The sequence below is a fragment of the Gorilla gorilla genome, chromosome 3 (genome assembly GCF_029281585.2).
Source record: "Gorilla gorilla gorilla isolate KB3781 chromosome 3, NHGRI_mGorGor1-v2.1_pri, whole genome shotgun sequence".
In the NCBI taxonomy this organism is placed as follows: domain Eukaryota; kingdom Metazoa; phylum Chordata; class Mammalia; order Primates; family Hominidae; genus Gorilla; species Gorilla gorilla.
Window position 1 is genome coordinate 119293440 of NC_073227.2, and position 26153 is coordinate 119319592.

Consider the following 26153-nt stretch of genomic DNA (forward strand, 5'->3'; position numbering starts at 1 on the left):
CAGAGGAGCGCAGCGCCCTCTCTAGCCGCCTGCGGGTGTCGGGGATGATCAGGGCTCCTGGGTGTTCGTCAGTGAGGACGACTGTCTTATCTGACTGTAGGCACAGAGAGTGCGCCGCGAGAGGGCGGCTCCTCACCGTCAGGCGCCGGCAGGTCGCGTTCTCTGCTGGCCGACGCCCGAAGGCGCCGAATGGGGGGGCCCTGCAGAGCTCCCTTACAGCCCCAATGTGCGAGCCGCCGGGAGGCTTGGGCACGCAGGCTCCGCCGGCGGGGGGCGGGGCGAAGGCGGCGGGGCGGGGCACCAGCTGCGCGCGCGGGGCGGGGGCGGGGCGCGCTGCGTGGTCCCGGCCGGCCCTGGGCTCCTCCCCGTCCCGCGCCCTGGCCAGCGGCGGGCCGAGCTCCTCCCCCGACTCAGTCTCTCTCCCCTCCCCTCCGCCCGGCAGTTCCTCTCTCCCGCCGCCGCCTCTTCCTCGGTGAGGCGCTCTTCCAGCGGGCAGGCAGCATGGCGGCCGTGGAGACGCGGGTGTGCGAGACAGACGGCTGCAGCAGTGAGGCCAAGCTCCAGTGTCCCACTTGCATCAAGCTGGGCATCCAGGGCTCGTACTTCTGCTCTCAGGTAGACGCCCGCTGCCCCGCGGATATGCCGCCGCTGCGGGACCCCTCCTCGCTTCTCCCCTGCTGGCTCCTCCCGCCCTTGCGGCGAGTCGGGACGCGCTCCTCCTCTTCCCCACGGCCTCGGTTCCTCCTCCCCCCACCCGCGTCGCCACCGCCCCCTCCTGCCTCATGGGGTCCCCGGGTCCTCGGGAACCGCGCTGGGCTCACGCGGGGGCGGGGGCGCCACCCGCCGCGGCCATGTGGGCTGGGGCGGAAGCGGGCTGTGCGGGGTCGCTTGGCCGCGCTAGACCTCCGCGTTCTGGGAGCGGGGGCCGCCAGGTGTGCGGGCTGCCGGAGGCAGGTAGCGGCGCCGGGAAGGAGGGCAGCCCGAGCGTCGCGAGCCTCCACATCCGCAGCACCGGCGGGGCTCGGGTCTGGGCGCTGGAGGCTGCCGGGCCGTCCGTCGGGTCCCTGCGGGGTGGGGGGCTGAAGCTACCTGCCGGGCTCTGAGAGATGGGTGGCCCGAGGACCGTCAGAGTCGCAGAGAGGAGGAACGCTAGCTAGCTCCAGCCCCACTTCTTTGTGCTTTACTACCGTGCTTTGACACTTAAGCAACTTTGGGGGTGGGGAAGGGAGAGGTCTGTGTAATTCATTCTTTTCTTTCGGTATATAAAATTATTAATTTACAAAACTGTAAGCTAACGGGATGAGTCACCTGTGACTGAATTTCCCAGAGTGAAAAGGACAGTTCCATTGAGGGTTAGGCGTGAATGCTGTAGTGTATTTTAAGTTTTGTGCAGTAGAGCAAACCCAGCGTTGAATGGGGTCCAGACTGAAGCGTGTGCTCGTGTTTCTGTTTACTGAAGAGTACTAGTGTTGCTGCTGCATTTCGAGACCCAGGATGAGGGCTGGGCGGCAATAGTATGGCTCTTAGTTACAGTCCAGGTTTAGTGAAGAGAGGCACATGAATATTCAAATATTCAATTGGTAGCGTCCTGTGGGGAGGAGAGCAGGAATAAAGAGAAGGCCTGATTGGGGCCCTGCCCTTGCCAATTACTGTGCGATCTTGAATTAGTAAAGTTACTTAATTTTTCTGAGTTCCAGTGTTACACTGTACAGAGGGGATGATTATAGCTTTCTTTGTAAGTTTCACAGGCTTCTTCTGAGACCCAGATTATCCAAGGAACGTGAAATGCTGTTATAATGTAAAGTCCTTTATTTTTTAAAGGATTCTAGTACGATTTAACTCTGCCATAAATAAAAATATGAATAAGAATGAAGGCAGATATATGAACACAATACAAATAATAAAAGTGTTTTCCAACATAAAACATAGAAACGTAAAGATACAAATAAATACAATCTTTACGTCACAATATTTGTAGATAAGCGATTGCAAAAGGTCTTAGCTGTGTTATACAGTCTTGTTTTTAGATAGGATATGATCCTTGACCTTGTTAGTATAATTTGGAAAAACTTGCACGTGGAGGAGTGTTGCTTGATCTAAAAATAGCATTACTGAACAATCTAAAGGACCTGTACTAGGTTTAACATGTTGAGCATTACTCATGTTAAACCTAGTACACGTCCTTTAGATTCTTTAAAATTTCCAAATTCTATCTTCTTGTGGCCTGTGTGGGACCTGAACTTAAGAAACAGTGTTTGCTTTTGACAGTTGTACCATCTGAGTAGAATAACTTTAAAAGTAGGTGGCATTTTGAATTAATATGTATGACATTCTTCTGATAAGATTTTAAAAAGGTAGTGTGAAACCACATTCATGAAACAGGTAGAAAGAAGGTGAATCACTGGGGTTTGTGGAAAAATGCTAGACACATTTGTGAAAACAAAACATCTAGGGTTTATTCCGTGTGTTAGGATTGGAGGTATTTACATGTTGGATTCTGCAGGTATATTTCTGGTATCACTGTTAGACATGCACTCAAATATTCCCAGAGTGGCTGTCCCAACTGTCTCTTTTTCTTCATTTCTGTTACCACCTCCTATGGTCAGCTTTTAAAATTTCCCACCAAATCAGTTGTCATACTCTCTTAATTTCTCTACTGTAATTCCTCCCCTTGCAAACAAACGCCCACAAAAAAACCCTATCAAACAAAACCTTTTGTACAGAAGTTATTTTTCCCGCAGTCTGATTATGCGTATCCCTCATTGCTTTCAGGATTCCAGCCCCACATTCAGGGCCCCTCTTCTGAGCCTCTTGCTCTAGCCAAAGGCTATGTTTACATTCTTTCCTTTCCGAAGTGTCACCTGTCTTCTGAAATCACAGCCGTTCCCCCAATCCCAGCTTGAGACCTTGATCAAGTCACTGTAACTTATTCTAAGCTGCTTTATACATCTGTGATGAAATATGGGCTTGGCTGGGCATGGTGGCTCACGCCTGTAATCTCAGCACTTTGGGAGGCCTAGGCGGGCGGATCACCTGAGGTCAGGAGTTTGAGACCAGACTGGTAACGTGTCAAAACCCTGTCTTTACTAAAAATACAAAAATTAGCTGGGCGTGGTGGCACACGCCTGTAGTCCCAGCTACTCAGGAGGCTGAGACACAAGAATCAGTTGAACCTGGGTGGTGGAGGTTGCAGTGAGCCGAGATTGCACCACTGCACTCTATTCTGGGCAACAGAGCAAGACTCCGTCTCAAGAAAAAAACAAAAACAAAACAAAACAAAAAACCAAAAAGAAGAAATTAGGGATTTTCCTTAACACTTCTCTGATCACTAGGAGTGGTCTTTCTTTCTACTGCTCTGGTCCCTGGCCTGGCTGTCTGGCCAGCTTGTCTTTGGGAACAAACAGAACAAAACTGCAAGAGGCCTTTCTATCACACCATTAACAGAAGTAAGGCATTCCCAGTTACTCTGTCACACCACCTTGTTTATTCCTTTATGACCTTTTGTGCAATCTATGATTACCTCACCTGTTAGAAAAATGAGGATTTTTTTTTTTTTTTTTTTGAGACGGAGTTTCGCTTTTGTTGCCCAGGCTGGAGTGCAATGGTGCGATCTCGACTCACCGCAACCTCCGCCTCCCAGGTTCAAGCAGTTCTCCTGCCTCAGCCTCGCGAGTAGATGGAATTACAGGCATGCACCACCACGCTCAGCTAATTTTGTATTTTTAGCAGAGATGGGGTTTCTCCATGTTGAGGCTGGTCTCGAACTGCTGACCTCAGGTGATCCACCCTCCTTGGCCTCCCAAAGTGCTGGGATTACAGGCGTGAGCCACCATGCCCGGCCAAGAATGTCTGTTTTTTAGTCGGAAGGTGAACTTCATGAATGATCTCATCTCGTTCACTGCCCTGTTCTCATTTCCCAGTATGATGCTCTGTATGCAGTAGGTGGCCATTAAATGTTTGAATTAATGGATAAATGCATCAAAATAGAGAGGTATACTGCTGTGTTTGAATCACAGCTCCATCATTTACTAGTTATGTGACTTGGGCAAATAACCTCTCTTTTTCAGCTGTATCTTTTTAAAATGGGGCTATTAATAATACTTACCTCAGGGTTTTGATGAAGACTAAATCCAAAGTATGTAAAGCTCTTAGCATATTAGTAAACTTAATGAATGTTAGCTCTTTTTATTGTTATACTGTTTTATGTTTAGGAAAGTAGAAATATTTTATCTAGGTGGCTTAATTTTTTTTTTTTTTTTTTGAGACCGAGTCTTGCTCTGTCACCCAGGCTGGAGTGCAGTGGTGTGATCTCGGCTCACTGCAACCTCTGCCTCTCGGGTTCAAGCGATTCTGCTGCCTCAGCCTCCCCAGTAGCTGAGATTACAGGTGCGCATCACCACGCCTGGCTAATTTTTTTGTATTTTTAGTAGAGACGGGCTTTCACCGTGTTAGCTAGGATGGTCTGTAACTCCTGACCTCGTGATTCGCCTACCTCAGTCTCCCAAAGTGCTGGGATTACAGGCATGAGCCACTGTGCCCAGCCTAGGATGTTTGAGTTTAAGGAAAGCTTTTGTTCTTTAGAGGAGTACAACCAGTTTTACTTGAAAATTGAGTTTTCCAAGAGTTCTTGATGTTCGATTGTGTTTATTAATAGAAGTTTTCCTTCCTATTTAATAGTTTATGTATGTCTTTTTCATTTGTGTGTAAGAATTTTTTGAGGACAGAGGGTGTGTTTTACTCATTTTTGTATTTTCCAAAGTGCCTTGCCCACAGTAGGCCCTCGTTTCCCTACATGAAAGAAAAGACATCAGTGGGCTTGCAATGGAAAACAAAGAAATTCTGTAGTTACATTATCCTTTGTAAACACTGAATAGTATAGTATATTGTTGATACACTCATTTATTTGCTTATGGTTGAATTTAGTTACTTTTAAGTTTTTTAGCTGATGTTTAACTTTGTGAATAGCATAGGGCAGTTGCTGTCTCCTCTGGTTAGAGGATCAGCTGGGAGAGACCTGAGTGATCTGTAACTATTTATATTTATAAGGCATAAAAGGTAGTAAGCATAGTGTAAGTGGAAGGAGACCTGGATTTTGCTCCCATGACCTTGGGTAAGTCCCCTCCTTTGCCTAATGAAGCATCCTCTTCAATGGAGTTGAGCAGAAGGTGACTAAGAGAGCATCCAGGGTGCCTAGTAGAGCATATAGTAAATTTGGGCCTTATTGTGCATATAGCCTCATATGTAATGTTATTAAAATCAGTACCAAGGAAGGCTTAAAAATCTTTGAGGGGAAATGTTACTTGTTTATGAACATTTTTGACAAATCCAATAATAGGTTCTTTAAAAGAAGTGGTAGGTAACATGATTAACTGAATCCAGGAAGAAAGTCTTTTTTTTTTTTTTTTTTTTTAAATAACAAGACAGTTTTTCTTCTCTCTCTCTCTCTCTTTTTTTTTTTTTTGAGTTGGGATCTTACTCTGTCAACCCAGGTTGAAGTGCAGTGGCGTGATCTTGGTTCACTGCAACCTTCACCTCCCAGGCTCAAGTGATCCTCCTACCTCAGCCTCCCAGGTAGCTGGGAACACCAGTTTGAGCCACCACACCTGGCTAATTTTTTGTGTTTTTGGTAGAGACGGGGTTTCATCATGTTGCCCAGGCTGGTCTTGAATTTCTGAGTTCCACTTTGCCTCAGCCTCGCAAAGTGTTGTCTATACAGGTGTGAGCCACTGCACCTGGCTGGAAGAAAGTCTTGTTGAGCATCTTGTAGGTTGGAGTTAGAAGGTAGAGAAGGAATTGCCATTATAACATGCAGTATCTTTGAAATGCAACCCTGCCCTCTGAAACATTCTCCGTCAGTAACAACATTCCTGCCAGTGCAGGGTGTTTCTGGAATTCATCTTCATTAAAGGAGATATTATCATGTTCTGCGTTTTTATTTATAGGGATTTTCTTTAAATTCCTCATGTCACTTCAGACCACCCTTAAACACTCCTGTAAGTTAGCTGAGTTTAGGTACAAATGTCATAGCTTCTTATAAGCAAAAAGATAGGATGAGGTAAAGAGAAATTATGAGTCTTTTTAAAACAAAACAAAAATAATTTCATAAATTGTTTATTGTAGAAAAATACAAAATATATGTGAAGATAAACAATTACCCAGAGATGATTTCTATGAAATTTTGGTGTGTATTCTTAAGAACATATTTGCGTATTTATTCATGTGCACATAGTTGTGTATGTTTTTACAGAAATGGCAACCATAATACATATAATCTTAGAGAATTTTCTCATCCTTATGTCTTAACCAGTGTTTTGGTAGTGTCATGTCATGGCTACATTTACGTGATCCTTTATAAAGACTGTTATGGGTGTACTGTCATTTGTTTATTCACTTATAGTTGAATTTAATTTCTTTTCAATTTTTTAGCTTCTGTTTACTCTTCAATAAATGTTCCTTGAAAATTTAAATCATTTTGACTTACTCAGGAACATATAATAATGGTACATGATTTGGTACATGAACCCAGAATTGAACTATCCTAAGCTAATTCTATATCCTTGTCCAGAACAGTGGTTCTCACAGTGTAGTTAGTGGATTATTGTTGGTTTGAGGGCCTTCTGGTCATCTATGAAGTTTTGGCATGAAATATACCTACATTACAGTAGAATTTGTAAAACAACAACAACACAAAAACGAGCATCATTTGGTTGGTAGGCAATCAAAAGTTATACCAGTCTTTGAGTTACCTTTTTGGAAATTGAAGTGCTATAGGAAATGTGATCTTATACTGTTCACTTAGTTTGTGGATTGAAATCAAGTTTTAGTCATGGTTTTTTAAGGTGAATTTTTTTCATGTTTAGCATATTTGCAAAATTTTAGTTAAGTTTTAGTAAATTTCATAGGAGTGACAGACATAAGTGCATAGCTAAGCTCATTCCAGCTCTAGATATTCGGAAGAAAAGCAGTGGCACGGTAACTCCTTCTGTAATTGTCTTTGGTATTACTGCAATAGCAAACACTTTTAGATAGATATTAAATAGGCAGAAATACTTTATAAAGCAACTGTTGAGCTTCATTCTGTATCAAATGTTTAATGTAATGGAATATAAATGTAATTACAACCTTTTGTGCTTGATCCTGAACTTCGCCTGACCTCACAGTTTTAACATGAAGCATTCTTTTATTCATGCTTGGGCAAGTAGTGCTCCCAGCTCAACAATTATAAGTCTTTTCCTTTGATTTCCTTGATTGGTATCAGTCTTGTCTCTGGGTTTGAATAAAGAGCAATTCAAAACACTCTGTAAACGAGGCCTGCCTTTCTCATTGTGTGTGCGTGTGTGTGTGTGTGTGGCACCTTATGGATGAAACTAGGATAGGGACCCCGTGGAACTTCTCATGCTTTGTAAGTTGTAAATAAGTTCTCTCCTGTTTTTATCTCCAGTAACCTGACTTATTGCAAGGCTCAGTAAAGATTTCTTCCTGATATACCAGAGCTGTGCCATGTCTGTTGGAAAGCATTTCTAAAAACTCTGTTAAGGCCAGGCGCCGTGGCTTATGCCTGTAATCCCAGCACTTTGGGAGGCTGAGGCGGGCAGATCTCTTGGTACGAGATCAGCCTGGTCAACATGGGGAAACCCCGTTTCTACTGAAAATACAAAAATTAGCTGGGTGGTGATGGTGCATGCCTGTAATCCCAGCTACTACTCAGGAGGCTGAGGCACAAGAATCTCTTGAACCTGAGAGGTGGAGTTTCAGTGAGCTGAGATTGCGCCACTGCACTCCAGCCTGGGCAACAGAATAAGACTGTCTCAAAAACAAACAAACAAACAAAAAACAGCAAACCAAGAAAAGCCCCTGTTAATTGGGGTCTGCTATCTGCTAATGTGGCATTTATCTGGGTCACAGGCTCAAGCCTTTAAAGAGTGGTTAGGATATAAATGATAAGTGAAATTGTAACTTTAGCAACTTCCCTTATCATTATAAAGTGGGAGGCAACAGAGACTTCTCTGTGTTTTGAATGTGTGTTTGATGATTCTTCTGTGATTTAAGTGCAAAACGCAAACCAACCTTTGCATCACATTCTGAAGGTTAACCCTGTCTTATCCAGCAAGTTACAGGCTTAGTCGTTCAATAAAATAGGTAAATGTAAGTTCCGTTAGGTTTTAAAAATGTCGTAACTTTTTTTGTCTTCTGAGTGGGGATTTATGTTATTACTGATTATTTCACTAACTGGTAATAGGGATGGGATTGACTATTAGAATACTGTTAACTTCTCACTCCACTAAACAAATGATAGAGAAAAATGTGAATGTTGTTACATGAATAATTTAATATTGCTTTTGAATTAAAGTTTTAAGGACCATAAAGTCAGGATCTATAGATGTATGTTTTCTAAATTGTTTTTGATATTGAGTAGAATAAAAATATTAGTAAATGTTTGGGAAAAAAACTCAAACTTTTTTCCCCCTGTTCTCATACCACAACAGTCATCAACACAGATGATTTCTGTAACCAAACCTATGGGGGTTTCTCCTCACCACCAAGCGAGCAATCATTTCTGCAGTGGACACCAACTGGGTGTCCTTTAGTTCATTTCCTACACTGTTTGACTGGATATAGTGTCAGATCCCAGAGATAGAGGGCTTAGTCCTCGAAGCTGCCCCTTTCCCACCCTGTTCAGACACCAGTCACGAGTTTGGGCCTCCGGAACTTAAAACTTGACTGGCTTCAAGTTGGGGTTCTCATGGCTCCCCCTCTTTGGGTTTGGTTAATTTGCTAGAGCAGCTCACAGAACTCAGGAAAATACTTATTTTACTAGTTTATTATAAAGGATATTGCAGAGGATACAGATGAAGAGTTGCATAGGGCAAGGTATGGGGGAAGGGATGCCAAGCTTCCATGAGTTCAGTGTTCAGCTAGCTATTTGGAAACTCTCTGAACCCAGTCCTCTTGGGTTTTTATGGAAGCTTCATTCCTTCAGGGTATATGGGGTGGGACCCTCTCTGGAATGAGAGTCTTATGACCCACATCACAAAGGTGGGGGTTAGACATTTGCCTTCAGGTAGGGTGAAAGGAAGAGAGCAGGAGAAGGTTGGAGAGAGTCTGTTTCCTGAGGCCTAAAGCACCCAACAATATAACGAGACTGCAACAAGGCTAGGGGAGTTATTAGCCAAGGAACTGTGGACAGACACACACACACACACACACACACACACACACACACACACACACACACACACACACACACACACAATAACACAGCAAATCATCCACGGGATCTAAAGAAGCATGATATAGTAAATGCCTATATACCTACCATCTAACTTATTAAAAAGAACATTACCAGGAAAACAAGTGAAAACAGAAGGCTCCTTTTTCTTTGTCCCTCATCCAAGAGGTATTCCATATCCTGAATTTTGTGTTTATCATTCATTTGCATTTCCATGTTTGATTTCTTAAAAAATGTATTTTTAATGTTTTTGAAATTTTTTTTTACCAACAAAATGATTACATGTATTCTTCTACAACATGCGTTTTTTTGTTTGTCATTATGTTCCTGAGATTTATCCATGTTTCATTGTAGCTCTGGTTCATTTTCATTGTTTTCACTGCTATGTGATATTCCAATGAATTAATATATCACAACTTTTTCATTCTTCTGTCAATGGAAATTTGGGTTGTTATGGTTTTTCTATTATAAATAGTTCTGCTCTAGACATTCTTGTGCCTGATTCTTGGTGCCTGTTTGCAAAAATTTCTCTTGGGTATACCCCTAAGGAGAAAATTTTTTGGGTCATAGGATATGTGTTTAGCTTTACTTTGATGATACCAGATTGTTTTCCAAAGTGGTTGTACTTGAAAATAAATAATTGGGACATAATTAAAGTAAAAAGCTTCTGCACAGCAATAATAATAATAATAATCACAGTAAACAGACAACCTGTAGGGAGAAAATATTTGCAAACTATGCATCTGACAAAGGACTAATACCCAGAATCTACAAGGAACTCAAACAAATCAGCAAGAAAAAAAAATCAAATAATCTCATCAAAAAGTGGGCAAATGACCTAAATAGAATTTTCTCAAAAGAAGATATGGCCAACAAACATATGAAAAAATGCTCAATGTCACTAATCATCAGGGAAATGCAAATTAAAACCACAATGAGATACCACCTTACTCCAGCCAGAATGGCCATTACTAAAAAGTCAAAGAACAATAGATGTTGGCATGGATGTGATGAAAAGGGAATACTTAAACACTGCTGGTGGGAATGTAAATTAGTACAACCACTGCAGAAACCACTGGGTATCTATCCAAAGGAAGAGAAGTCATTATATAAAAAGACACCTGTATATGTATGTTTATCGCAGCACATTTCACAATTGCAAAGATAGGGAACCAACCTAAGTGTCAGCTGATGAGTGGATAAAGGAAATTTGATATATATACATCATGAAATACTCCCCAGCCATTAAAAAAAGAATGAAATAATATCTTTTGCAGCAACGTGGAAGGAACCAGAGGCTGTTATTCTAAGTGAAGTAACTCCGGAATGGAAAACCAAGTACCAGGTCGTCTCACTTACAAGTAGGAGCTAAGCTGTGGGTACTCAAAGACATTCGGAGCGGTATAATGGACTTTGGAGACTCAGAAAGGGGGAGGGCTGGCTGGGGGTGAGGGATAAGAAACTACATATTTAGTACAATGTACATACTAGGATGACTGCACTAAAATCTCAGACTTTAGCATTAAACAAAAAACAAAAATGGTTGTACTTATAGAGAGTTTATGTTGTTTCATATGCTAGCTAGGACTTGTTGTTAACAGACTTTTTATTTTTGCCAGTCCGGAGTTGTGTATTACTCATGAACAGCAGTGTTCATTGGGCTATTTGCATCAGTACACTTGCAAAAATTTAAAAGGGTTTAACTGTCTTCAAGGGGCTTATGCTATTCTTGTATAGACAAGAAGTACTGGAAAAAAGATAAATAACAGGGAAGTGCTAGTGAATGTTATAGACAAGGAACTATGTTTTCCTTGAATTTTTTATAATTTTACTGAGTTTCTCTAGCTTTTTACTGTGACAAATTTCAAACAAATAGAAAAGTTTAAAGAAGAATAGAGTATAATTGCAGTATACTCATCACCTAAGTTAACATTTTGCTGTATTTCTTTTATTTATGTGTGCTTGTATGTGTATTGGATGTGTGTATATATGTGTATTTGTTGAAATATTTTGGGAATAAGACACAAAACACGACACTGAATCTATTAAATATTCAGCAAGCATTTTCTAATGACAAGGGCATTCTTAACTATAATACTATTATTACACCTAAGAAGATTAACAAGAATTCTCTGATTTCATCTAATAGGCCAATCTTACTTAAATTTCTCAATTATCTCCCAAATGTCATCCATAAAAGCTTTTTTGTTTGTTTTGCTTTTTGATTATAGAATCAGGAACCTATCAAAGCTCACATATAGCATTTGGCTGTCATGTCTCTTAATTTAGAATAGTCCTCATCTTATTTTCATGATACTAGCTTCTTGAAGAGGCTAGTCAATTGTCTTGTAGAATGTTACACATTTTTGATTAACTATTTCCTCAAAGTGTCTTTAAGTTGTTCTTTTGTCCCCTGTAGTTTCTGTAAGCCAGAAATCAAGCCCAACTGCTGTTAGATTTGTGAAACACTTTTTTTTTTTTTTTTTTTTTTGAGACAGGGTCTCATTCTGTTGCCCAGGCTACAGTGCAGTGGTGTGATCATGGCTCACTACAGCCTCAACCTCCTGAGCTCAAGTGATGCTCCTGCCTTGGCCTCCTGAGTATCTGGGACCACAGGCATGCCACCATGCCTGGCTAATTTTTGTACTTTTTGTAGAGATGGAGATCTCCCTATGTTGCCCGGGCTGCTGTCTCACTCCTGGGCTCAAGTGATCTGCTTGCCTCGGCCTCCCAAAGTACTGGGATTACAGGTGTGAACCACTGCGCCTGACCGTGAAACGCTGTTGACAAGACTCATAGGTGATGTTATCCACTTCACATTTCATCACATCAGGAGGCACAGAGTGGCTGGTGGTTCTGTTCCTAGCAGATCACCATTGATTGCACAGGTACTTTTTTTTAACCTCACAATTGGCATTTAATCTGTGGGATGATATTCTGTCACTTGGAGAGTATGCATTTTCTCAACAATCTTTCTCTGATTGGTTTTAGCATTGCGATGATCCCTACCTGATAATTATTTCAGTGGAGGTTGCAAATGGTGATTTTCTCCCTAAGTCTGTCATTCAATAGCTGATCTCTTTTTTTTTCTGTAAGGAAGAGTTTTTCCTCATCACCTGGTAAATGAACTACATTCCACCATTCCTACCAAGAAGATAGAAATGGTTGTGTACTGGGCACTAACCAGTAGTTGCAAATGTTTGTTGTTTTCAATTAGGAGCTTTGGATTGTTTTCTTTTTCATGTTCAAATTGTCTCAAATTTGATTAGTGTTATCACCTTTAAAGTGGCTTCTATATCCTTTTGAGTCTCCTCCATTACTCTCTGATTGCTTCCTAGCTCTCTGGCATATGATAAAACACATTCCCTAATATTTTCCCAGCCCCAGATCTGCAATCAGTCTTGTTTCTAAGCAGCCCTGGTTTCTGGCAGGAATGTTTTTAGAAATCTACATCTGAGTGCTAGGTATGCTTCCTCCTGTAATGTCCTTGCCTTTAGAAGAATGGGTAGTGACATCTTCAAGGAACATTGCTGATGTGGAGGACACAGATAAAACAGCTAAAGAACAGTTTTTAAAAGCAGCACACTAAGTAGCTGAACAATGTACTAGGTAAAGACAGGCTTTGAAATGCCTCATGAAGGAGTTAAGAACTGAATTTTGATAAATAGGTGTGAAAATCAAATAGATGAGTAGGTAAATAAAATGATATATATTAAGGTGAAGGAGAGGACATTCTCTGCAGGGAAAGGATGTGTTTATGGAAGTAGGAGCAAGCTGAGGCATGTAGGTAATAGCAAGTAGATGAGCAGCTTTACTTTAAGGAAGAGTCCAAGTACAGAAATATAAGGAAATGAAATGATCGTTAGTAGGGATAGAGACCTTGCTGTTCAGTTGAATATTTTTTTCCAAAATGTAAATATTTCCTTTTAAATATATTATTATAAAAAGGAGTACATGATCTTTGCAGAAATTTAAAACAGAAGTGTGTTAGGTGAAAACTATCATAATTCTAGCATCCTAAAACCAAAGCATTGTTTGGTTTCTTATCTTTCCAGATTTTTACATATGTACTATATACAGGTTAAGAACATGGATGCTGTCTTAAGAGGGCCTGCATTCAAAACCTGGACTTGTCATTAATTACCCCTGTGTTTTTTGGACATGTTAATCTGTGCCTTAGCTTTCTCATCTGTAAAATGAGATATCTGTGATAATAGTACCTATGTCTTGGTAGTGGTGTGAGGATTCTCTGCCTAATCAGTGCTTGGTATGTAGTAAAATCTCAAATGTTAGCTGCTGTTTTTTTCTTTCAAAATAAAATAGAATTGTTGCTCTGCATTATATACACCTATACAGTTTTGTAATTTACCATTTTTTACATATCTTTAAAAAATTTGTTATAAAAAACATTTAATTTTACTGTCTTAATTATTTTTATGTGTATAGTTCAGTAGTGTTAAGCATATTTATGTTGTGAAACAGATCTCTAGAACATTTTCATTTTGCAGAACTGAACTCCATAGCCCTATAACAGCAACTCTCCTTTGTCCTGTTTCCCAAACCCCTGGTAACTACTACTCTACTTTCTGTATGAATTTGACTACTTTAGACATTTCATATAAGTCAGATTACACAATATTTGTTCTTTTGTGACTGGCTGATTTCACTTAATGCCCTGAAAGTTCCTTCATGTTGTACCCATCACAGGATTTCCTTTGTAAGGCTGCATAGTATTTCATTTTATGTGTACCGCATGTTGTGTTTATCCATTCTTCTCTTGATGGACATTTGGGTTGTCTCTACCTCTTGGTTATTGTAAATAGTGCTTATGAACATGAGTGTGCAAATATTTCCTTGAGACCCTGCTTTCAGTTCTTTTGGATCTATACTCAGAAGTGGGATTGCTGGATCACACGATTATTTGTTTTTAGTTTTTTGAGGAGCAGTCATTCTGTTTTCTATAGTAGTTGGATTGTTCTATAATTCCAACACAATGTACAAGGGTTCTGATTTCTCCATATCCCCACCAACATTTGTTCTTTTCTGTTTTGTTTTTTTCATAGTAGTCATCCTAATGGGTATGAGCTGATACTTCATAGAGGTTTTGATTTGCACTTTTCTGATGATTAGTGATGTTGAGCACGTTTCATATGCCTGTTGGCTAGTATATATCATCTTTGGAGAAATGTCTGCTTAAGTCTTTTGCCCATTTTAAAAATTGGGTTAATTCATTTTTTGATGTTATGTTGTAGGAGTCTTAAAATATAATCTAGATGTCAACCCATTACCAGGTATGTTATTTGCAAATCTTTTCTCCTATTCCATAGGTTACCTTTTACTCTGTTGATTGTGTCCTTTGATGAACAAAAGTTTTTTAAGTTTGAGTAGTCTCATCTGTCTGTTTTTGCTTTAATTGCCTGTGCTTTTGGTGTTATCTCCAAACAATCATTGCCTAGTCCATTGTCACAAAGTATTTCCCCATTTCCCTTATGTTTTCATCTAGGAGTTTTATAGTTTTGGGTCTCATGTTCAGGTCTTTAATCTCTTTTGAGTTAATTTTTATATATGGTTAAGATAAGGGCACAACTTTATTCTTTGGCATTTGGATCCAGTTTTCCCAACAGTGTTTATTGAAGAGACTATTCTTTGCCTGTTGGCACCCTTGTCAAAAATCATCTGAGGCCAGGTGTGGTGCCTCACACCTGTAATCCCTGCACTTTGGGAGGCTGAAGCTGGAGGATTGCTCGAGCCCAGGAATTCGAAACCAGTTTGGGCAAGATGGTGAAACCCTTTCTCTACAAAGAATACAAAAATTAGCCAGGCGTGTTGGCATGCGCCTGTAGTGCCAACTACTTGGGAGGCTGAGGCAGGAGGACCCCTTGAGCCCTAAAGAGTTTGAGGTGGCAGTGAGCTATGATTGTGCCACTGCACTCCAGCTTAGGTGACGAGGTGAGACCCCATCTTTTAAAAACAAAAACCTCCCAAAAAACACACATGACCAAATACACAAGGATTTATTTCTGGATTCTGTTCCATTTGTCTGTGTATCTGTTTGTATGCCAGTATTACACCATTTTCATTACTGTAGCTCTGTGGTATGTTTTGATATCAGGAAGTGTGAGTCTTCCAAATTTGCTCTTTTTCAGAATTGTTTTGGCTATTTGGGTCCCTTGAGATTTCATATGAATTTTAGAATTTTTTTTCAATTTCTGCAAAATGTGCCATTGGGATTTTGGTAAGGATTGCATTGAATCTGTAAACTGCTTTGGGTAATATTGATATCTTAACCTTATCGTTTTCAGATACATGAACATGGGATGTCTCTCTATTTGTGTTGCCTTTACTTTCTTTTGGCAACGTGTTGTAGTTTGCATTATACAAGTCTTTTAACCTCCTTAGTTTAGGTTTATTTTTAGGTATTTTATTTTTAATAGAAATTTATTTTTAAATGGAATTGTTCCTTAATTTATCTTAAAATTATTCATTGTTAGTGTATAGAAATGCAACTGATTTTTGTGTTGATTATCCTGCAACTTTAGTTTATTAGCTCTAACAGTTTTTTTTTTTAATGAAATCTTTAAGGTTTTCTACATGTATAAGATCATGTCATCTGTGAACAGAGATAATTTTACTTCCTTTTTAATTTGGGTGCCTTTTATTTCTTTTTCTTGCCTAATTGCTCTGGCTATGACTTCCAATACAATGTTGAATAGAAGTGATGAGAGCTGGCATCTTTATCTTGTTCCTGGACTTAGATGAAAAGCTTTCTGTCTTTCACCATTGAGTTTGATGTTAGTTATGGGCGTCTTATATATGAGCTTTGTTATGTTGAGGTAATTTTCATGTATTCCTAGTTTGTTGAGTGTCTTTATTTTGAAGGAGTATCAGATCTTGTCAGATGGTTTTTCTGAATCAATTGAGATGATTATGTGATTTTTATCCTTCATTCTGTTAATGTGATGTATTAAATTGATTTTTGTTTTTGAATATTCTTGCATTCCTGGAATAAATTCCACTTGGTCATGGTGTATAGTCCTTTCAGTGTGCTGTTGAATTTATTTGTTAGTGTTTTGTTCAAGATTTTGCATCAATATTTATAAGGGATACTGGTCTTTAGTCTTTATCTGGCTTTGGTATAAGGGTAATGCTGGTTTCAAAGTATGAGCTTGGGCTGGGCGTGGTGGCTGATGCCTGTAATCCCAGCACTTTGGGAGGCTGAGGCAGGCGGATCACCTGAGGTTGGGAGTTCGAGACCAGCCTGACCAACATGGAGAAATGCCATCTCTACTAAAAATACAAAATTAGCCAGGCGTGGTGGCATATGCCTGTAATCCCAGCTACTCGAGAGGCTGAGGCAGGAGAATTGCTTGAACCCAGGAGGCGGAGGTTGCGGTGAGCAGAGATCGCTCCATTTCACTCCAGCCTGGGCAACAAGAGTGAAACTCCATTTCAAAAAACAAAACAAAACAAAACAAAACAAAATGAGCTTGGAAGTTTTCTCTCCTCCTTTTTAGTTATTGAGTCTTATCTCTTTTCTTCGGTAGTCTAGCTAAGGGTTGGCCAGTTTCTTTTCATTGTTTTTATTTTTTTGGGTAAAGATGGGGTCTTGCTGTGTTGTCCAGGCCGGTCTTGCATTCCTGGCCTCAGGCAGTCCTTCCCACCTCAGTCTTCCTTATTGCCTATTAATTTCTAATATTTATTATTTCCTTCTGTTAGCCTTAGGTTTTATCTTTTCTTCTTTTTCTAGTTCTTGAGGTAAAAGTCGGGTTGTTAATGTGAGTTTTTTTTTTTTTTTTTTAAGACAGTGTCTCGCTCTGTCACCCAGGCTGGAGTGAGGTGGCGCAATCTTGGCTTACTGCAACCTTTGCCTCCTGGATTCAAGTGATTCTCTTGCCTCAGCCTCTCGAGTAGCTGCACTGACTTACAGGTGCCTGCCACCACGCCCGGCTAATATTTGTATTTTTAGTAGAGACAGGGTTTCACCATGTTGGCCAGGCTAGTCTCAAACTGCTGACGTCAGGTGATCTGCCCCGCTTGGCCTCCCAAAGTGCTGGGATTACAGGCATGAGCCACCACACCCGGCCAAGGTGTTTCTTTTTTAGTGTATATGTTTACAGCTGTAGACTTTCCTTTTAAAACATCTTTGGCTGTATCCCATAAAGTTGTTGTTTTTTTTTTTAAAGATTTAAAGAGGTTTATTCTGAGCCAAATAAGAGCAACCAAGGTCTGTGACACAGCCTCAGGAGTTCTTGAAAACGTGTACCCAAGGTGGTTGGGTTACAGCTTGATTTTATACATTTTAGGGGGACAGAAGTTACAGGCAGACATTAATCTGTACATGTAAGGTGTGCACTAGTTTGGTCCGCAAAGGTGGGACAACTTGAAGTGGGGTCTTCCAGTCATAGGTGGGTTCAAAGATTTTCTGATTAGCAGTTGGTTGAAAGAGGCGACTTATTATCTAGGGGACTGGAATTAATAGAAAGAAGTGTCTGGATTAAAATAAGGGATTGTGAAGACCAAGGTTCTTACTATGCATCCCGTAAGTTTTGCATACCAAATGTTTTTGTTTTTATTTGTGTTGAAGTTCCCTTGTGACTTTTTCTTTGACACATTGGATTGAGAGTATGTTTCATTTCCACATATTTGTGGATTTTTCACATTTCTAACTTACCTATTTTTTTAAAACCTAAGACATTGTAGACTTCTTTGCACATGTAAGATTAATTTCATTACTTCTTTCTTTTATGAAAATATTTTTATTTTCTATAAATACATTTGGAAGAAATTATTTCTTCCCAACCCAGTCCACCCCATTAACTGTCAATTTTTTCTACGTAAAAAAGATGCTAATACCACCCTCACCTGTGACTGCTTAACAGAAAAATATTGCCTGGACTAGGCATTATTCCCCTGGTTGGAAATAAAGGCTGTTGGGCATGGGAGTTTGATCTTGTAAAGAAATCAACACTGAGACAAAGGATCTCTTAGCAAGGCTGGTTTACTTTCTGCCGAAAGGGTGCACTCACCAGCAGTCCAGCCATGAGAGCACACCAAACAAAGGAGACAGGGACATTTATAACCTTTACATCCTGATGCAATCCCCTATGGCTGTGTCCCGTTCCCATTGGCTGGGATGGGACCTCACACTCTAAACTTAACTGGATTGGTTAATAATTTAAAACTTTCCTAAATAGGAAGAAGGGAAAAAGGACAAAGAAAAGAGGAAGTTAGTGATGAGAGGTCAGAGGGGTTCCCAAATAAGGAATGGCATGTATCCTGATCTGGGACTCATTTAGCCTTATCTCAATCTACCGGAACAAGCTGGAGCAGCCTTGGAATACACACATACTAACATTTAGCCGGGGAATGATAAATCTGTATGGATTTAAGAAACTTTGAGGAACTTCTCCATTCCTTTCAATTCCCTCCTCTTTTTGTTTTATAATTCTTCAAACTTGTCTAGCAAGTCTCTGCTTTGTTGTTTGGCTTGATCCCCTAATAAAAGCAACCTTTCTGAATAGGGTGGGGGAGAGGCAGAGGATAGATTATTAAGGGTTGTACTGATGAGCCTTTGTACAAGCCGTCAAATACAGGGTATGACACAACATCCAATAAGTAGAAGTACACCTAACACAGTTATAGAGGAAGTGAGGATTGAGGTTAAGATATCTTTCCAATTTCCAAACCAGTTTTCTAGCCAGCTAGAGATGGGTTATTTATGCCAGAGTTCTTAGCTAGCTCGTTTGATAAAGCAGTAAGTCCCTCTAGGGCTCTTGTTATACTTCTATCTGGGGCTGTGTTATTTGGAATGAACGTGCAGTATTGGGTCTTAATCATTACACAAACACCACCTTTCTCAGCTAGCATCATATCAAGAGTGATTCTGTTCTCCTGTGTCATTTGGCTGGTAGATCTTAATTCATCTGCAGTTCCCCTGACCACTTTGGTGTAGTTAACTAATCATTGTTGATTATAGTAAATATTGTTTATCCAGTCTACATTTTTGTTTATCGTGACCCACCAAAATAACGTTGACTCGAATCTAGCAGCTATCTGATCTCTGGCCTTAAATTCATCAGGAACCCCCCTTGCAACACCTGTCGCATCTAGGTGGATATGAGGATCAAAGGATCTGTAAGGAGCTCTTCTAGCATGTTGGTGGTGGGGTGTTTCCTATTTTTGTTGATGAAATGCCAGGGTAAAAGGGATAGCCAATTGGACTAGAGTGCAAGTACCATTCCAGTTATATGGCGGAGTATCCAGTAAGTGCCCCCCAACATTACCACCATATGTCCCACTCAAGGATGGCTGATGGAGGCCTCATGGGTTAGCTCTTAGAAGTGCCTTACCTCCCTGCATCCTGTGAAATTTCCAAGGAATATTGAGTTCTCCTCCTGCCGTGAGAGGCATGAGGCGAACTCTCCCCTGGAAGATGGAGGCTGAATGGCCCTCGGGGGCTGACCCTCAGGGTGTTGTACTTCAGGATATAGCAGAGAGAGAGCTTGGCAAGATTCATCATTCCAGGCTGTAGAATCTTGAAAGAGAGCTACCACACACTCCAAATCTGTCGCATGTGAAGAACTTAAGTGGAAAGGGGACAATCTGGGCCTCTGGCTTACCGTGTGCACAAGTGTAACAGTCGCTTTTGTTTAGAGTGTGGACAGAATATTTAATCCGTTTTAACCAGGCATTTGCATCTTGATACCCTGTCTCAATAGCTAAAGTCTGCTTTAAGTCATTTACTTGTAGTACTGATGCTTTTGTCTTATCATTTAGTAAAGGACTAATTGGGATAATAGAAGTTTGATTTAAAGCCGAAACTACTGGGGTTGGAGAAGGGAAAGGAGGAAGAGGGAGAAGGCGTATTTCAAACCTCCCTATCGGATCCTTCCCCTTTGACATTTGCCCAATACCGTAGAGATGGCCGATAGCTGGCTGATTATCTATATTAGAAATAAGAATAGGGTTACACTGATAAAGCTTACGATCAGGGGAAATGCTTCCTTATGTGAAATAAAGATTAGGCCTAAGCTCAGTACAAACCCCTCCTGTAGAGGTCCAGCCTCTGTATTGAGTGGTCCATAGAACATCATTTCAACTGCTGCAAGTTTGCCATTCGGTGGGAATGAAGAAGCGGCGTCTTGGCTGTAATTGATCGCATCTGTGGGAGTGAGAGACTGTTAGATTAAATGGGGGACCAGGACATAGATATTTTTCTGAGGAGGCTAGTTGCCTTTGGTTATGTAGGTCCCCGCATGGCATCACTAGACAAGCATCAAAGGATATCACTTGAGATGATTCCAATCTACTTATGTTAATAATAAAATGAGAGATAGTGAGAGGAAAGAAAGAAAAATAGAAATAAAGGTATGTTAGGTTCTTCTTAATTTTAACTTGGTGGGACTTGGCCCGGGGACCACAATCCAGGATTCTGAGGGTGTCGACGCTTTCTTGACTCGAGTGTGATGGGTCCACCCCTTCTCGGCAGTGCGAACTGCGGTTTCGGTGGTCAATAACACGAGGTAGGATCCTTCCCAGGCTGGCTCGAGCCTTCCTTCCTTCCATCCCTTTATGAAGACGTGGTCTCCAGGCTGATGCGAGTGTACTGGGAATTCCAAGGGTGGTGCTTGTGCTAAAAGACCTTTGGTTTTAAGGGAAGAAAAAGTAGAGGAGAGTCCAAATATGTAATTTCTAAGGAACTGATCTTTGGTTTCAAAGGTAGGCACATCAGCTGAGGAATGTAAGTAAGGCAATCCATATAACATTTCATAGGGGGATGAACCTGTATCTCTTCGGGGAGCTGTCCTGATTCTGAATAAAGCAATAGGGAGGCATTTGGTCCATCGTAGGTGAGTCTCTAAAATTTAGTTAGATGACTTGTCTGATTCATTCTTTCTACTCTCCTGGAGGAGGAGGGGTGCCACCGAATGTGGTATTCTCATTCTATGTCCAGCACCTGGGCCAGTTTTATCATAATGTGTGCCGTAAAGTGGGTCCCATTATCTGAGTCAACATTTTCTATTAATCCAAACCTGGGTATAATATGTTCAATTAAGGCCGTCACTATATTACTAGCAGTGGCCTTTGAGAAAGGAGTGGCCTCTACCCAATGAGTGATATGGTCTACTATCACTAATAGGTATTTTAGCCTACTGGCAGCATTTCAATATAATCAACTTGAACACTTTGGAATGGTCTTAGCCTAGGTGTTCTTCCTCCTAGAGGTAGTTTCTTTAGGATCTGCTTATTAGTTTTCTTACAAATAATGCAGCTGTCATTGACCTTTCTGGCCAGGGTATAGATCCCAGTACATCCATAGACTGAGGACAGCGTCACATAGGGCCTTAGGGCCCCAGCATGTTCCTTGGTGTAAGTGGGACAGAACTTCTTTCGTAAGGGGTTTGGAGAGCATCTCTCTCTGATCTGGGAGAATCCATCTCCCTTCTGTATTTTCTTTAGCCCCCATTTCACTTAGTTTTTCCTTTTAGGCTGAAGAGAAAATAGGAGCTAATTTGGGGGAGAGGAGGGAGGGAGTTAGATGAAATATTTGTTTCACAGCCATTGCTGCTCTTTTGGCTACCTGATCTGCAAGATTATTACCTCGACTTTCAAATGAAAAGTCATGCTGGTGTCCAGGGACATGTACAATAGCTATTTCTCCTGGTAACTGGAGATTATTTAAAACACAAGTCACTAATGACTCATGAGCAAGCTTTCGGCCTTGGCTGTTCATCAGGCCTCTTTCTGTCCCAATTTTTCCAAGTGTATGCGCTACCCCAAAAGCGTACTTACAGCCTGTATAAGTGTTCCTATCTCATTTTCTAGATATTTAAGGGCCTGACTGAGAACAAATAGTTCACAGCCTTCGGCGGAATAGTTATCAGGTAATTGCTCCGATTCAGTTTCCTTAAGAGTTTCTCCATCCACCACAGCATATCCACTGTGCCTGTTTCCATCAAACATCCGAGAGGACCCATCTAGGAACAAATGTTGTCTTGTTTTATAAGGGGTTTCAGATAGGTCTGGTCATACCTTGGTATCATAATTAAATCTAGATACAAATGTTCTGTTTGCAGCAATGGATTCCTTCTTAAGAATCCGGCAGGGTCGAGTGAACTATCAGTGGTTATAATTAGATAATCTCTTTCTAATAGGATAGCCTCATACTTTAAAATCCTAGAATCAGTCAGCCATCTTTCCGCTTTTTGATTTAGGGTGACATTGACCTTATGGGGTGTACTTACTGTTAAGTATCCCCCAAAGGTAATCTTTCTGCTTTCTTCCACTAATATGGCATTGGCTGCCACAGACTGGATGCACTGGGGACAGCCGCTGGCAACTGGATCTAAGACTGGACAGAAAGGCAACTGGTTGCCGGTGGTCTCCATGTTCTTGAGTGAGTACTCCAAGGGCCACTCCATTGTCTGTGCTAACAAAAAGATGAAAGGGTTTTTCTAAAGAAGGCAGGGCTAAGACAGGGGCAGATATTAATCATGCTTTTAATTCATTTATTTGGTCTACTTCACCAGAAGTCCTTATAAGCGGGTCTGGCCTATTTTTAGTTAATTTGTCTAAAGCAATTTACTTCTTAATGCATAAGAATCAATCCATAATCTACAGTATCCAGTCAATCCCAGAAATAAGTTCCTGTTTTGTTTGAGGCAGGGGCAAGGAGACATTTCCCTCGACCTGTTCAGGTCCTATTCTCCTTTTGGCCGTGCTAATTAGATGACCTAAATGTCTAACTTCTGTTTCTACATATTGGAGCTCTTCTTTGGAGACCCGCAGTCCCTTAGAGTATAAATGATTCAGGAAGTACACAGAGTATTCACTTACTTTTTCTGTATCTTCTCCAGATATAAGTATGTCATCCATATATAGGATTAATTGTAAATGTGGTGGAGTGTCTGTCTTTCTAATAATCCTATCTAGAGCATGAGTAAAAATATTCAGTGAATCCTCAAATCCTGGGGCAATACTATCCATCAGTACTGCTGCTTCTGTCCTGTATGGGGGTCCTCCCATTTGAATGTGAATAGATCTTGGCTGTCCTCAGCCAAAGGACGTGCCCAAAAAGCATCCTTTAAGTCTATTACAGTAAACCATTGATGACTTTACGGAATTTTACTAAGGTTAATATGTGGATTTGTCATAGTAGGGTGAGTGGTTTGAACTATTTCATTTATAGCTCTGAGATCTTGTACTAATAGGTAGGATCCATCAGGCTTCCTGACAGGTAGGATAAGGGTATTATATGGAGACATGCAAGGCTCTAAAAGTCCATCTTTAATAAGGCCTTCAATCACAGGTTTTAGTCCTACCCGGCCTTCCAGGGAGATCGGGTATTACTTTCTCTGGGCTACTCCCCCTTGGAACCTTTAAATGTATTTGTATCAGGGGAATCCGTAACTCCCTTGCTTTCCTTCTCTTGACCATAAATCCGAATGAATTTTCCTCTCATCAACAGTAGTTAGCAGGTGGAGAGAGGGAAGGAACCCCTTTGGCCCTACTTGCAGTCCAAGACCTAACTTTAGCATTAAGTCTCTTCCTAACAAATTAGTGCCTGCTTCAGGAATTAATGGAAATTGAATATTAGCTGCCCGATTTTTGTATCTGACTTCTATATCTTCTAGGATTTTGGCCTTAAACCTCTCTTCTTTCACCCCAGATGATAGTAGCTCTTCTGGAGAACAGCTGAGGCCACTTGGAGAAAAGCATAAGGAAGAACAAGTAGCTCCAGAGTCAATGAGGAATGTTATTAGTTAATGGTTTGGTCCCACCTCCAAATTTATTAAGGGCTCTTGATGGGACTCAAGGTGGAAAAGAAAGAGCCCCTGACTCCCGTATTCTTCCTCTCTGAAGGTTGGCATGAGAGGAGGAATTTCCTCTGTGGCCTTTAGGTCAGGGCATTCTCTCTTAAAATGGCCTGTTTTTCCACATTTATAATACCTATCTTGTCCCCCTTCTTGTTCTATTCTTGAGATCCTTTGTTTTAGTTTCTCTTCGTCTGCTCTACATCTCCACCCTTTATGACATATGCTGTGGTCTTCTCATGTTCCATTTCAACCTCGACCCCTGCCTCTCTGTGAGATGGCACCCCTGGACACTGGTCAAAATCTCATCCCAGGTATATTTGGTCCTAGTGAAATCCACCAAAAAATTTTTGCCTTTTGCTTTTGTCTGTCTTCATCCTTCTCACGTATGCTTTCTCTGCTGCTTCTAAAAGTTCTTCAATTGACCGATTTTTCCACCTCTCTATCTTGTGTAGCTTCCTCACGATACCTGGCCAACTATTGGTAACAAAATGTAATTTTAACATACCTTGTCCTAGTGGACTGTCAGGATCTAAATCAGCATACCTTCTTATCTGCTCCCTTAGTCTAAAAAGTGCATAGGTCCCTCATCTTTCTCTTGTTGTTCATCAAAGGCCTTAGTGAGGTTTTGGGGTCTGGGTGCAGACTCCTTGATACCTTTTATAATTAATTCTTGTAGATCCCTCATATTCTTCTGGTGAGCAGCATTATTATTATTCCATTGTGGGTCCCGAGCAGGAAATGTAACATCCGCTGCCGGAATATTTTGACTGGCAGGGTAATCACGTTCCCAGGCCCCCATAGCAGCTCTGCAGATCATGTTCCGCTCTTCCTTTGAAAAGAGGATACCCAGGATTGACATTAATTCAGTCCAAGTATATAGTTTGGAACCTAAAAACTGGTCAATTTGCTCTGCTACTCTCTCTGGGTCATCTAGCAAAGGTTTAAGCTCTTTCTTTAGACCTCGGACTTCAGAGGTGGTTAAAGGGGCGTTCATGAATCCAGTTGTACCCCTACCCTGTGGCACCTCCATTAGAGGGAAGAGCTGAGAAGCCAGCTCTTCGGAAGCGCAGGGAAAGGGAAAATTTTGAATATCCCTTCTACATTGTTCTATCTCTCTCTGAAGCCCTCTTTTTAAGGAGATATCAGAGGCTTCTGCCTCCGGAGCCTGAGGGGGAGGAGGCGGGACTACCACCTGAGGAGGAGGTGGGACTAACCGCTGCCTGAGGAGGAGGAGGCGGGACTAGAAAAGGAGGAAGATGGTTTAGGGGATCCCACTGGATATTCTCTTTTTACCCTCCTCCATCCCTTGCTTCAGATCCCTTAGGGGATAAAGAGAAACTGGCCCCAGCTGCTAGCACATGGCATAGTGTATCTTTTCTGAAGACATACAACTTTTGCTATTAACATACAGTATTAGAAGCTGGCAGACCCGGTCTTCATTCGAGCCATATTTTGGCCAGAAAACAGCAGGTTTTAAAATTGGCTCTTGGGTCCACAGAAAGCAACAATACTTGATCATTAGTTGCTTTTTCTTATATTTAGTCCTTTCATTTTCTTTCCAGTGTGTAAGCATAAGTCCTAAAGGACTATCAGGAGGGATTCAGTCTTTCTTGCCTCCTTCATCTCTGGCCTTGTTTCCAGTTGCAGGCCTACTAGAAGTATTCCCCATGTTGGGTGAGACTTTTTCCCAGTAGACTCAATCCCCCAGATCCTCCAGCTCAGGGATATCTTGTCTGCGCAAATGTATTTCCTCCTTTTCCCCGGGGATTAGCCTTCCCCTTTTTAGTGTTAGTTTCTTATTGCCTGTATTCTCAGTTCCCTGGAGATAACTTTCTCCCCTCTGTTCCCTGTTCTGAAGATAATCCACATTCGTCTTACAGTCACTTTCTCTCAACCACAGTCATTCACTCACATACATCACACAACCCTTCAAGGAAGGACCACCAAAGAAGTACTTTGGTGCCCTCTAGTAGTTTTTCCTACCTTGGCTCATGCACGAGGTCTCCTGGTCTCGCGGTTTTAAAAGTCTCCTTGTCCCCTGCATTGCTGAGAATCCAGATGTATTCCTCGTACCAGGTGAGCCCCGGCTATCTCCCTGGGGCTGCCGC

General features: G+C 41.3%; 2 protein-coding genes across 7 annotated transcripts in view; both read left to right on the forward strand.

Moving 5' to 3' along the window:
* Positions 1 to 313: 313 nt before the first annotated feature.
* Positions 314 to 26153, forward strand: part of METAP1 (methionyl aminopeptidase 1) — a 67066-nt gene continuing 41226 nt past the window's right edge. For 4 of the 6 annotated variants that reach the window (XM_055384689.2, XM_063705443.1, XM_031010308.3 and 1 more), the window contains exon 1: positions 345 to 615. In XM_055384689.2, coding sequence (XP_055240664.1) covers positions 502 to 615 — 114 coding nt within the window. In that variant the 5' untranslated portion in view covers positions 345 to 501. Of the gene's footprint in view, positions 616 to 10553; positions 10575 to 26153 lie in introns of those variants that run through there. The other 2 variants (XM_031010307.3, XM_063705445.1) reach the window with 2 other exon arrangements.
* Positions 624 to 3536, forward strand: LOC129533045 (uncharacterized). The gene has a single exon (XM_055384691.2). It carries the CDS (start codon positions 640 to 642, stop codon positions 1081 to 1083), a length of 444 nt encoding a protein of 147 aa, XP_055240666.1. The 5' UTR covers positions 624 to 639; the 3' UTR covers positions 1084 to 3536.

What these genes read in the sequence shown, in the direction of transcription:
- LOC129533045 (XM_055384691.2), top strand. Translation starts at nt 640, where the DNA reads ATGCCGCCGCTGCGGGACCCCTCCTCGCTTCTCCCCTGCTGGCTCCTC.